The sequence below is a fragment of the Stylophora pistillata genome, chromosome 8 (assembly GCF_964205215.1).
Source record: "Stylophora pistillata chromosome 8, jaStyPist1.2, whole genome shotgun sequence".
Lineage (NCBI taxonomy): Eukaryota > Metazoa > Cnidaria > Anthozoa > Scleractinia > Pocilloporidae > Stylophora > Stylophora pistillata.
The window spans coordinates 24,294,164-24,307,566 of NC_142526.1; the positions used below are offsets into that span (position 1 = coordinate 24,294,164).

At 40.1% G+C, this 13,403-nt stretch overlaps 3 protein-coding genes and 1 long non-coding RNA gene across 7 annotated transcripts in view; 3 read left to right on the top strand and 1 right to left on the bottom strand.

Moving 5' to 3' along the window:
• Window positions 1-99: 99 nt before the first annotated feature.
• LOC148725619 (uncharacterized) lies at window positions 100-8,926 on the top strand. 2 transcript variants are annotated; one of them, XR_015990705.1, is made up of 3 exons: window positions 100-1,065; window positions 6,806-6,905; window positions 7,437-8,926. It is a non-coding gene; the product is annotated as an uncharacterized LOC148725619 (long non-coding RNA). The 2 variants fall into 2 exon arrangements; XR_015990704.1 differs by lacking the exon at window positions 100-1,065 and adding an exon at window positions 3,783-3,918.
• On the bottom strand, window positions 2,656-7,372 carry LOC111334014 (uncharacterized). Of its 3 annotated transcripts, none has more exons than XM_022939699.2 (5): window positions 7,278-7,372; window positions 6,274-6,708; window positions 4,164-4,215; window positions 3,329-3,815; window positions 2,656-2,790 (listed from the first exon to the last, which is right to left on the bottom strand). In XM_022939699.2, the coding sequence occupies exons 3-5, from the start codon at window positions 4,203-4,205 to the stop codon at window positions 2,753-2,755; spliced, it is 567 nt and encodes a 188-aa protein (XP_022795434.2). In that variant the 5' UTR covers window positions 4,206-4,215; window positions 6,274-6,708; window positions 7,278-7,372; the 3' UTR covers window positions 2,656-2,752. The 3 variants fall into 3 exon arrangements, with proteins under 3 accessions (XP_022795434.2, XP_088586660.1, XP_088586661.1); XM_088730534.1 differs by having other exon boundaries at window positions 3,329-3,857; XM_088730535.1 differs by having other exon boundaries at window positions 3,329-3,857; window positions 6,274-6,650; window positions 7,278-7,348.
• A 1,570-nt stretch (window positions 8,927-10,496) lies between the features above and the next one.
• On the top strand, window positions 10,497-11,363 carry LOC148725620 (zinc finger MYM-type protein 1-like). The gene has a single exon (XM_088731519.1). It carries the CDS (start codon window positions 10,497-10,499, stop codon window positions 11,361-11,363), a length of 867 nt encoding a protein of 288 aa, XP_088587645.1.
• Window positions 11,364-12,043: 680 nt separating this feature from the next.
• LOC148725621 (uncharacterized) overlaps window positions 12,044-13,403 on the top strand; it is a 3,737-nt gene continuing 2,377 nt past the window's right edge. Inside the window, exon 1 of the mRNA XM_088730925.1 lies at window positions 12,044-12,488. Coding sequence (XP_088587051.1) covers window positions 12,059-12,488 — 430 coding nt within the window. The 5' untranslated portion in view covers window positions 12,044-12,058. The remainder of the gene's footprint in view (window positions 12,489-13,403) is intronic.

Below are 13,403 nucleotides of genomic sequence, written 5' to 3' on the forward strand. Positions count from 1 at the left end.
CTCCATACATACATATGTATGTATAGAGTCTTCTATCTCCTGATTTGACGCGTCAGCAATTTCAAGATGGCGACCCTCTCCGAAAAAGAATACCTCAACCGTTATTTGTCAAATTCCGAGGGTGAAAAAAGAAAAAGAGAAAGAAAATTTCCAAGAACGCCACAAATATCCAAACTCTATCATCGTGGATGACGATATCGATATCAGAGATATCAAAGTTAACGATTCCGCCTAAGACGTGACCAAACTGGAAGGGGATGTTGATGAAGCTCCAGCAGTTTTTGAGTAGGATGGTATCGCAAAAGTATCAATTGAATCATTTGAAAAAAGAGAGGAGGACCAGAGAAAGAAGTGGGGGCCGATTAGTCAGGAGACTCAATCACATAGAGAGGTTAAATTTTGAGAGTGAGAACTCGACACCACGAAGGGCAGGAAGAAAGAGACTCGATACTCCTATTTATCTCCTAAACAACCTAGACTCGATCAGGTAGCACATGTGTACTTAACAGAATCATTCTCAATATGGCTACCCTGAAAGTACTGCATGAAGTCACAGGTTGCATTTTTAAACAAGGCGATGAGAAACCGGCCATGAAATGGTCGTTTCTGACAAAAACAGAAGTGGAATGAACTGCCCGAGAGAGTGTTCACAAACAACACTGATGATTGCGGGCAATTCCATGGGGTCACTTTTCTTGAAATTTTTCACTGATTTTTCTTCAAAGACTGTGAAAACATTTCCTTGACAGAAAATGCTGTTCAATGCCTGGCAGGAACAGGTACTGTTCAAAGCCCTGGGTGACCCTAAAAGCTGGAACGATGAAAGGCTGGAATGTCGGAATGACGGAATGATGGAATGCCGGAATGATGGCGGACTGACAGAATGATGGAATATGACCCCAAATCCTAAAACCAGGAATGATGGAATGCAGGAGTGACAGAACGACAGAATGATGGAATATGTCCCCAAATCCTAAAACCCGGAATGGATGTCAGGACATGTTCAACGCAGTTTGTACAAAGACATTCAAGCACTTGGCTCATTCATCCCCAAGACAATAACAGGTGTGACTAAAACTAAGTGTTGATTTTTTTTTCCTTTACTGAGTGTTATGAATAATTATGAACCATTATACATGAAAGGTAGGTATGTTGTAAACCTGTTTATTTATTGTTTGTTGTGCTAAATTTGCCACGAGTTTTAGTCACGACATAAGAAGTCGCACAGCATGTGAAAACTAACTTGACCTACCACATTGCAATAAACAATTGGAACATACGTTTCGTGGTCATGTCTGCATGTTTTTAATGAGGTGGAGTTGCCATTTTCTGTCGATGTGACTGGAAAATTGTAATTTTGGATGAATTTGCGAATGACTTTGAGTGTATGTGGGCAAGAATATCAACTCCTAATTCAGTTTTCTATATGTGCTCCATTTACCATCCACTGGAACCAGTCTACTGAGAGGAGGACTTGTTAGAGTTTCTTGGAGATACATATGAACAGATAATATCTATGGACCCTAATAACATTATAGTTATTGGTGGAGATCTGAATTAGCTAAAGTATAAAGACCTCTTAACCCAAGCTTCTCTCGTCCAACTGGTGAAAGAACCCACAAAAAAAAACAAAATTCTTGATGTATTTATTACAAATAAACCCTGTCTATGGAGCAAGACTAAAGTTATCAAATCTGCTGTAATAACAGACCACCAGATGGTCCTAGCCTGTCCAAAAGATCATGTTAAGGCGGATCTTTATACAAAAGCCTTTCGGGATGTGAGAGATCACTATAAGATCAAAATGTTTAAACTGCTTGGGGAGTACAAATGGTCTTCTGTCCTATCTACACATTACATTCAAGAGAAAGTGCAAAATTTTCAGTGTGCACTAATGCAAATGTACAATGACTGTTTCCCAGTGAAGACTGTGCTAATGTCATCAAGAGATCCACCTTTCATGTCACCTTTAGTAAAACATCTTCTAAAATGCAGGCAAGCACTTCTTCAAAAAGGTGGACAAAAACAAAACCCAAATGTTGCAATACTCAAGGAGATAATTAATAAGCTGATTAGGGTAAACCAACTTCAGGCTGTTAAATACGACTCAAACAAGCATAAGGAAACAAGATCATGGTGATCTACCATTAACTCCATAAAGTCAGGCCTGTACGGGATTTGAACCACTGACCTCTGCGATATTAGTGCAGCGCTCTACCAATTGAGCTAACAAGCCAACTGGGAGCAGGCCGTTAAGTTGATTCGTAATAAACCCGTGAAAGTGATAAATCAGATACAATGAATATATGTACAGGCCTGATTTTTTTCAGGTCTGATTTTTGCTATTGCATAAATAGCGTTATCTGCTGCGAGGATCGTGCATCATACGTATCCAATACCGGAGTTCAAAATATATGATCTTCATATATTCATTGTATCTGATTTATCACTTTCACAGGTTTATTACGATTCAACTTAATGGCCTGCTCCCAGTTGGCTTGTTAGCTCAATTGGTAGAGCGCTGCACTAGTATCGCAGAGGTCATTGGTTCAAATCCCGTACAGGCCTGACTTTTTTTCAGGTCTGATTTTCGCTATTGCATAAATAGCGCTATCTACTGCGAGGATCGTGCATCATACGTATCTAATACCGCAGTTCAAAATATATGAACTTCATATATTTATTGTATCTAATACATATCTTGTAGCAAAGCTAATTACAAGATGATAATTTTTACATTAATTTATTTCAGTTACCAAGAGAGTCTCAATGCTCTCAGAAGTTGTCTTCCTGCAAATGAACAAAATAATGCCACGAGTTACTTCAAATAATATTACACTAAATACTTGTTTAATTGAGCAGAAAAAGCACACCCTGCCATGATGTCTGGGAATAATCAGCAATTGATAGAATTGAGCTTCCCATATCATGCACTCACAGAATTTAATCTTGTTTAGCAAGATTTCAAAATGCAATCCCTCATTTGAGCAGTGGTAGTTACAGTCCCCCTGCTGGGATTTTTGACTACTTTATACTCACTTGGAAATAAATTACTTTTAGGAATTGCTCACTGAAATTTGCTATAAAATGGCAGGTATCATCTGAAAAACTCTATATCTTCAGAAATCAACCAAAAAACAAAACTTACTGAACACCATTTTTTTGCTCAAAAGCCAATCAAAGAAAGTTACATATTAGAAATGTATTTTTTAAAGCAATCAAGTTATCAATCTCCTCATGACCTCTTGTGATCATTTAAATTCCTCCTTTCCTCAAAGAAAGTGTATCAGGAAAATTTGTTTTCATAAGTTTATGGTAATTTTTATACCTTTTTCATAAAGGAATGCTAACACCACCAGGAAAGTTAGCAGCATCCACATTTTATCAAAAGCACGAACCCACCACCCTCCTCCAACAGCAACAACCTGTCCCTCTGCATCATTGGCACCAACCTGCCACCCTCCACCAACAGCACCAACCTGTCCCTCTGCATCATTGGCACCAACCTGCCACCCTCCACCAACAGCACCAACCTGTCCCTCTGCATCATTGGCACCAACCTGCCACCCTCCACCAACAGCACCAACCTGTCCCTCTGCATCATTGGCACCAACCTGCCACCCTCCACCAACAGCACCAACCTGTCCCTCTGCATCATTGGCACCAACCTGCCACCCTCCACCAACAGCACCAACCTGTCCCTCTGCATCATTGGCACCAACCTGCCACCCTCCACCAACAGCACCAACCTGTCCCTCTGCATCATTGGCACCAACCTGCCACCCTCCACCAACAGCACCGACCTGCCACTCTCCCTGTGGGAAAACAACAGCATTTCCCCAATGTAATGAAACAAACTACGATGCAAATAATTGAGAGCAGAGTGAAAAAAATTGCAATTGTCTTTGGCTGAAAGAAGTATAAGTAATACAGCAAGACATGTTAGAAGAATCCATCTTGATTTACATTTTTACCAAACATTTTTTGGGGCACAAAACGAACGTCGTTACGCAACACATCCATATGTCTAGTGCAGAATGATGGACGTAACTTAGCAGCTATAGCTTCAAATGAAGCAAAAATTAAAGTCTAGATTACAATTTTATAACTAACATTCATCTTTCTACAACATCATAACGTTCACGAATTAAATTAAATGTTACCTTGTCGTCTATACGATCTTCTTCAGGAATGTCGGGCGGCATGTTTGTAGATCTGAAACAAACAAAAAAAGCTTGAATACTGTGGTTGTTCATAACGGAAAAATCACAAAACCAAGGTTTCGATTTCGTGGTTGTTTCAAACGAATTATTTGGTCTCGTGCGTTTAATTGCCACTAGTCTATGAAGGAGATTCCCCTCGCATCACATTGCGCACTTTCACACCGAAGAAAAAATGTAAATTGACCCAAATGGGAAAAATGTAAACTCAAAGTCTAAGGTTTATCACATTTTTCCAAGCGTTAGAGGCCTTATCAAGTTTTCTTTTTCTTTTTTCTTTCTTCCCTTTTTTTTCTTATGCTCTTGTTGTTGTTTTGTTTTTGTTTGTTTTCATGTTTTTCAAAATGTATTATGCCCTAAAATATCGCTCGGTTGTCGACACTTTCCCAGCGACTTCAAGCTCAGTTGTTGGGCCGAGTGAGTTGATGTGAAGGGCTTTTCAGATGTTTGGCACAATGACACGTACACGGCAGTCTGATAAGAAGCGTATAGTTTTTAGTCTCGACAACCGAGCGGTGTTATAGAATATTGAGTGAGACGCTTGGCCAAGCCAATAAAGCGGTTTGTTTTGTTCCTCGGGGACTTCACGCTTAGTAGTTACGCAGGGTAAGTCAGTGGGAAAGGCTTTGGATACATCAAGTAGAAAGACACGAACAAGCGAGCGGTATTATAGAGTACAAGCTCGGTAAATTTGTCCACTAAATAAACAAATTATTTTTTTAGACATCGCCATTTCTAAACAAACAAACGGTTTGACAAAACCTTTCAGTGGATATTCGGAAAAAAATTTTGACTGCAAGGCATTTAGCTTGTTTGAGTCGGGCAATTAGTCACTGCAGTAAACACCCGTGAAAATATGTGGGTGTGTAAAATTCAAGAAAATCAAAGTTTTTTTTTTTTGTTTCTTTTCTACGTAAAAATCTTAAAGTTTTAAATTCCAATTGAAAATGGTTTCAAAATAAACAGTTTGTCTTTTATGTTAAGCGAGTTCCAGTAACATCACTCCATAGCCTATATTTCTTTCATAGTGGAAAATTCCAGAACCAAAGTTTCGAGTTCGTATGTGCTTCATACGTAACATTCGGCCTCATCATCTACGTGCCTCAAGTCTTTCAAAAAGGGTGTTTCCCGTCGTATTTCACTGCGCATCCTGCTTTTGCGCATAACAGCCGTCCTCGCGTCATGGGTCAATTCCTGAAACATGTTTCAGGATTGTTTTCTTTAATTTGTCTCATCAATTGACAAGCTTTACAAGCAGGATACCCTTTCTCGTTTCAACGAACAAGACTATTCATTTAAAACTTTTGATGTGCAAATTATTCTCTTTGAAGAAAATAATCTAAAGGAAATTGATCTGGAGGGAAAAAAACTAACGCAAAGCTTGTATAAAGCCGTTACTCAAGGAATATTTCATCCTTCCACATGCCAGAGACTTAACAATACCGTTCGAATGTTTTTTATTTATTTATTTTTTTTTTTTTTTCAACTTCTTCTTGGGAAAATCTTGCCTACAGCGACCTCAGGATACATCATAAACCAATGGAATGGCGTGCGTTATTCAATTAGTGCCCCCAAAGACGTGGGTGGGAAAGGTTTAGCCCATCCCCCCTTTGGCGAGTGAGGTGACCCATTTTTGAAATTATTTTTTTCTAAGCAGCAATTGTTGGGGAAAATTTGAGTAAAAATTCTAAAAAATCGTTCAACCATTTTCCTTTTTCCTTGAGTGCACGGGCACTGCTTCAAAATCAATCGATCGTTTACATTACTTTTGAGACTAGTTAAAACATAACAAATGAAAGAACCAAACCCGAATTTACCCCATTATTATTTATTTTATGCCAGTGTCTATTGCGGTCTTTTCTGTGCTTCCACGAGTTCCTCGAAATTCAGCTGTTATTTCTGAATCATTGCACGTGAAGGCACGATGACATCATGACCAAGAGGAGATGTTTTTGCTTCGTGTGCAACGCGCACGCTTTTTCGATTGGGCCTTTTCAACTAAAGTAAAAGGTGCCAAAGGGGGAACTTTGAAATGAAAACAGTTAAATCTTACCTGCGTTCAAAGATCAGATAATCAGTACAGTGTTCAGTGTTGTGACAAGATCATGGACACTATCCCCATAATATGGTGTTGTGACGTCGTGACAATCGCCGGCTCGCGGCTCGGTTACAATGCTGCGATGCAGCTAGTCTTTGACGTCATATTTTGGAGTCACACTTTGGCCAATATTTTAGCTGTTGCTTTTGTTTTGTTTTTTATTTTCCTTTGAAGTTATTGTTGTTGTTTTTTAATCCGAAGCTATGTGCCATCTCAAGCTTAACTTTTCGTTAGTTTGTGCTAATTTATTGACCAATCCTCGTTCCAAATCCTTTGCAATCCAACATAACGGTAGCCATGATCCTTAAGCAGCGTTACTCTCTCTCTTAATCCTGTTGATATAGCAGAATGGATGGAACCAACAAATACTCATCACTGACATAGAGTAAACTGAAAAAAAATAAATAAATAAATATCTAAGATCGCATGAAACATTTCACTAATCAGAATAACTACATGGATATTTTTCTCCCCCATACGATTTTAGGCCTCCGAAAGCAAAAAGTTTGGATCACCAACTGAATATATCAGCACAAAAAGACGATGTCTCTAGTGCCTAACATCATCTATACTCGAGATGTTTCAGTGTAAGTTGACGTGGTTGGAGGCTTTTTCCTCCAAAAGTAAGAGTGCCCGTCATGCCACATGGACATGGATCGGTTATACGCTCCTAACTCTCGGTGATTGGAACTTAAAAGTCCTTTGGTCAGTCATCAAGATGAATAAGTTTGTAAATTTGAGTTGACTTTATGAAAACAGCGATCCAGAGTACCTTCAAAGTACCAAAGCCGCGTTCTCAAAACGTAACACATATCGATCTCAGAGTCAGACATGCCTCGGCCCTCGTGACTTTGCCTTGGCTCGTCGACTCCGCTCGTTTTCTGACGCGAAATTTCTTAATTTGCGTCGGTTCTTGATACTTGCTAAGGTGGGAGGCCTGTAATGGTACTTATACTTACTTCAAAAGATGAAAAGATGAAAAGAAAGGGAATTACATATTCCTTGGTCAAGCTAGGTGTGATCGCCAATCTAAGACAACTAAGGCCATTTTCGCCATATTAAAATTAAAAAATTCACGTCGAGGTTGATGAATAATTTATTTTGTTTCATTGCCCCAGGCCTCGGAGCCAAGTTAGAATTTTAACATATCGAAAATGCCCATTCATTCTTCGATGGCGATGATTTTTGGAATAATGTCTTGAGGACAAGCAAGGACGAGGTAGGACGAAGTTCCTGCGGTCACACGAGTGAAGATACGAAGACTGAGAATTTACTGTAAGTGAACAACTAATGCGTGAAATTACATGGCAAAAGTTATAGTCTCCTCATTTTTAGTGGAAATTGAAGCGAGACGAAATTACAAGATGACTGAACGATACGAGGAGACGAGTACACGGCAAGACGAGATGATACAGCGACACGAATGGGTGGGTCATGATGGCACCACGGGATGATAACACGACACGACGAGATGAGTGCACTGCACGACGAGATGATACAATGCCGCGACGAGAAGAACATTTTGTGCGAGAGTTGACACAATATAAAAACACCAGCTACCAAGATAATAAAACTACCACGAGCGCATGAGAAATCATTTGATGGATGCGTACTTTCATTGAGTGTTCATTATTGCCATGGCTGATTTATTTAACTCTGGCAAGTCAGGAAAGATGCCCAGGCTGCGGATCTTTATAGATTCTTTGCCGCAGAACTTTCAAAGGAAGATCGAAGAAAAGCAGAACGCATGATTGCCAGCTTCATGCACTACTGATTCCAATAATGCGATGCTCGCCATTCGATTCTACCGCGTGGAAGCACGAAAGCATAGATGCTTTTATTATTCACGTGTTAAACATTTCTGTAGAAAGAATCTTTATCCCAGATGTTCGAGATCGCATCATTTTGGACACCAAGTTTAAAAAGACTGATTTTAAACAAGCACGTATCTTTCAATAAAATGTCAAATGAACTACTTGCTTAGTTGCTTTTTTTTTTCAAGTAGAAGCAAGTCGTCGTTTGATACTGCTTAACCATTACTGATTTCATTTAGATCTAAAGCCACTTGCCGAACCACACACTGTTACTGAGACCCCTAAACCTCGCACCCTCCGCCGTCGATGCAAAAAGCTCTTTACACCGACAATTATTCTAATACATCGAGGAGTTTTCAAATGGTCAAGTGGTAAATGTGGCGTGCGAAGGATACAGGTAAACATAGTCATCGACGTGGCGAGGAATGGGAGCCAAGAAGCCTCGTCTCGGGTGGACAAGGATTGAGCTATGAACTGAATCTGAGGCCAAAAACTTCCCATAGGAGATGTTTTCTTTGGTTTTGTAAACTTTTCTAATTCTATCATGATTTTTATAATCTTTTAATCCTATCCGTACTAAATATTTTTGACCGGTGTAGTGTTTTTCCTTGACGGTTTTCATACTATTCGGTTACTTTTTTTGTTCAACTTAGTTACAAAAATCTTTTATTTTTCACGACATTAAATCTTTAGACGGAACAGCCGCAGCATGAGAGATATTTATTATACGGTATTTCCATGTTATTCACCTATGCGTAGTTGAGCTTACCAATAAAAATTCATTGATATAGAAATTTTCAGCAACTTTCTCCATTTCCCACATTTAAATTCTTGTTTTTCTCTTCACTCTGGTTTGGAGTTTGTCTACACAGGCCCGTAACCAGGGTGGGGGGGGCTTGCACGGGGTGCGTCCACATCCCCCCACAAGCCACAAAGGTCCACATTTTGATACTCAATATCCAAGTTAAGGAGCGCAGTCGGTTAAACTGAAGTTTAAAACTTAAAAGTGATACTTAAACAAAATCTAGTAGCCCGAGCCATTCAGAACATTTCAATGAGCGTACAGATGTCCGAGCTTATCTAAATGAAAAATGAAATTAAGATGCGCACGCTTTGCACGGGAGTTTGGACGAGCGAGCCAATGACAAGGGAGCGATCTCACGACTTTGTCAGACACGTCTGCTAACGCGTCGGGTAGTATTCTCCATTTGTACGAGCGCATGAACGCCCGAGGATGCAAAATTAGTTTTTTTGTGTAGTACGTTAGGGGTAGGAGAGAACAGGAAAGTAGAAAGAGGAAGGCTGCAGCTAAATCTTGCCAGTCTCTCGACAAATGGGTCAGTAAAGGGCAAGAGTTCCATATAACCCCATACATTAATTATGCATGGAGTGTCGCAAAGAAACTTTATATTTCGTCTTTTTGAAATGGAATGCATAATTAATGTATGGGGTTATATGGAACTCTTTCCCAGTAAAGACTTGACTCCGTCAAGAGCCATCAGACGTTGACAATGAGAGTGCAGTCTGCGATGACAGCCCAGCTGAAACCACGACTTCAGATCTATCTCAGTTAACTACAGTTTTACAGCCAGATATAGAAGGTAAATCATACTTATTTTCGCAATGTCCACCAGTCTTGATCCCATTATTATGCTCTAAGATTTAGTCGCTATTCCTCGGTACGAAACAAATTCGCTTAATAAAAAGCCAGTGAGGAAAACACAGAGTAACAGTTCGGAGAGGGACTGGGGGAGGGTTAATCTAAAGCAGTAATCCACGGGCATCCCAAACCATAACTTAGAAGTTTTCGAGACACAAAGAGGGAAAATACATTTTATGTTTCTCTTGGTCTCTTATCGTCATTTCCTGATGTCATGACAATATTCTATGAAAAGCCGATGTGTACTTTCTTAACAATTCCGCATTGTTTATAAAATTTTAGAAACTTCGCAAGCTCCAGTAGCTGAGAATACTGATGACAATCTAACGCGGCAGCACTTAGAACCAATGATGTAACAAGAAATAAATGACATCGGGAAGTTTTCGACGACCTCTGAGAAATTTGGATCTTCCGCAAATAAGCTGCCAGTTGGTCAGAAGTATCACTTGATTAAAAGTCATTTTGTGCTACCGATTAACTACAAGTTTTCAACGCGATTTCTTCATCAGTGCCGAAGAGGGTTTCGGTCACAATACCTCAGTGAGTATTCGTGGATGGTCTACCGCCCTTCAGTAGATGGAGTATTCTGTAAACACTGTGCTTTGATGATACCTATGCATTGCAGGAAAGACAAGGGTGCTTTTGTTAACAAGCCTTACATAAACTGGCATAAGCTTTAAGAAAAGGCAAAAAGACATGAGCAAATGAAGTACCATCACGATGCAATGATCGCTACCAAATCCTTCGTTAATTCGGTTGAAAATCCAGAGCAAAACGTGAACAACCGAATAGATGACGAAAAGCGAAAGAATATTATCAGAAATAGGCACATCGTTAAATGTGTTTCAAAAGCCATTCTTTTCTGTGGTCGACAATGCATTGCCCCGCTTGGAGATAACGAAGTCTTGAACGAAGACAGTCGTGGAAATACAGGCAATTTCTTAGCGGCTCTGCAGATGATAGCTAACCACGACGACATTTTGAAACAACACTTAGACAATATCCAACTCTCCAGCAGCAACATTACTTACATGTCGCCTTTAATCGAGAATGAGATCATTGAAATTATTGGACAGGATATGATATTAAAAAATCTCCTAGAGGAAATCAAGGCTGCCAAGCTCTACAGTATAATGGCGGACGAGGTAACGAATCACAACAAAGAGCAACTAGCGTTGTGTGCACGCTTTATCGACAAGAACAACGATGTCAGGGAGGACTTTATTGCCTTTATTCATCTGCCTCGAATAACCGGCGAGGTAATAGCGGAAACGATAGTGTCTACTTTGCAAGGTCTTGGTCTGGAAATAGGGAACGTGAGGGGTCAGGGGTACGATGGTGCCGCTAACATGTCCAGTGACAACGTGGGGGTTCAGCGTCGAATAAGAGAGCGCTCGCCAAAGGCTGTATATGTACACTGCAGCGGTCATTGCCCGAGTCTGGTAATTTCCCACAGCTGTGCTTTACCACAATTCAGGAACGTGATCGATAAACTGAAGCGATGCTACTTGTATTTCCTTGGAAGCCCAACGCGAGAGGGTAAGGCGGATTATAGCTTTACTTGTCATTGATCTTTCGTGGTTATAATATTGTACTATTTCGTAATTTTGTTTTCAAATCAATATTACATTTTAAGTACTAGTTATGTTAAAAAGGAAATGTATTAAAATAATGTAGACATCATTTTTGTGATAAGAATGCAAACTTGTTATAATATTGTGCACCTTTCCGTCACAGGTCTTCTACAATCCATCATTACGAAGGCCATACCAAAGGCAAGTAGCCGTAAGGGACTTATCGACATGTGCAGGACGAGATGGGCCGCGCGCCACACGGCATACACTTATTTCTACCAGGCGTACCCCTACGTCATTGCAGCCTTAAAAAACATTTCCTGTGGGGCTAATCACGAGATGTGTGGTGACGAGTACCAAGATGCCGCCTGGGACCGAAAGAGCAAGGACGACGCGGTTGCACTGTTGGCAAGTCTAGCAACTTTTGACTTCCTTGTATCACTTCTTGTGCTCTACGAATTCCTCTGTCACTTGTCAGGTGTCACCGTGAAGCTGCAGGGCCAGTCAATTGACATTATTAAGGCATATCAAGAGGTAGGTATCTTGAACGGCACGTTATTCTTTTTTGAAATAATGTCAGAGAAAGAAATTTAACCCTTATTAATGGCAAATTAAAATAGCGAGAATTTGCACTGTAAAATGGCTTCCAGATTGCAGGTGTCAAGAGGACTTACAACGAAAGAGCGTCTAAAATGGACGAGGAATTCGCGCATGTCTATAAGCAAGGATGGCAATTAGGGAAAGAAGTCGGCCACCGGGTTGTTGTAAAGTCCTTCGCGGGAGCTACAACAAGTGATATGTCACATTATGTGAAACCAACACTGGACAAGAAGCCGGACCAGATCATTTTACATGCTGGTACTAACGACCTTGGAAAACTATCCCCAAGCGAAATCGCCGATAACATCGTTGACCTAGCGAGGGAAATTGAAAGCTCCACGGACGCACAAGTAATAATATCAGAGCTGGTCACAAGATCGGACCTCTCAGATAGCGGCGATGTTGATGCAGTCAACAAAAGGCTTCGAAAATTCTGCAATCAGCGACAGTGGCACTTCATACTCCACGATGACATTCACTCAACGGACTTAAATAGAGGAGGACTTCATCTTGGGGAGACAGGTATTGCCAAAATGTATAACAACTTCGCGAATAAATTACATGAATGTAGTTGACCTACTGGCCGTCTGTTCAATTCAGAGCGTAATCGCGACCTTGGAAATCCAATCGTTTCTCACCAATTTCTCCCGCCTAAACGAGGCTTTAAATTGGCCTCGCTAAATATCAATAGTCTTTCTGCACACATTGATGAACTAAGAATTTTGCTTTCCGACAGACCTATCGATATCTTAGCCATAAATGAAACTAAATTGGATGACACAATAGGCGATAATGAAATTCATATTTCTGGCTATGAATCTATTCGTAGAGATCGCTCTACTAACGGTAGGTCTGGAGGGGGTGTTTGTTTTTTTATTCGTTCCGAAATCAATTATTCTGTTCGCTCTGATCTAATATGTGAACAAATAGAAAGTCTGACTGTCGAAATCAAGAAGCCCAGATCAAGGCCTTTTGCCGTTATGACCTGGTATAGACCCCCTGATTCTTCAATTGACCTTTTTAGACCATTTGAAGAACTTATTGGAAAACTAGACTCAGAAAATATCGAATATTACGTCTTAGGAGATCTGAATTGTAATATGGCCGCACCTAAGTTTGACAAAAGTACAAATATCTTATCTAATATTGCTGATGTTTACGGCCTTGACCAGTTAATAACTGAACATACTAGAATTACCGACAAATCACGTACTTTAATTGATCTAATTTTTACAAATACTCCAGATAGGGTCGTCTGCTCAGGGGTCTCACATATAGGCATCAGCGATCACAGTTTAGTTTACGTTTTTCGTAAAGTTTCTATTGAATCGACAACGAATAAGCATACTACCCTGAGATATAGGAAATTTAAGAATTTTAACTCTGATCACTTTCGTAACGATATAGGTCAACAGGATTGGAGTAGCATCGAAAGCT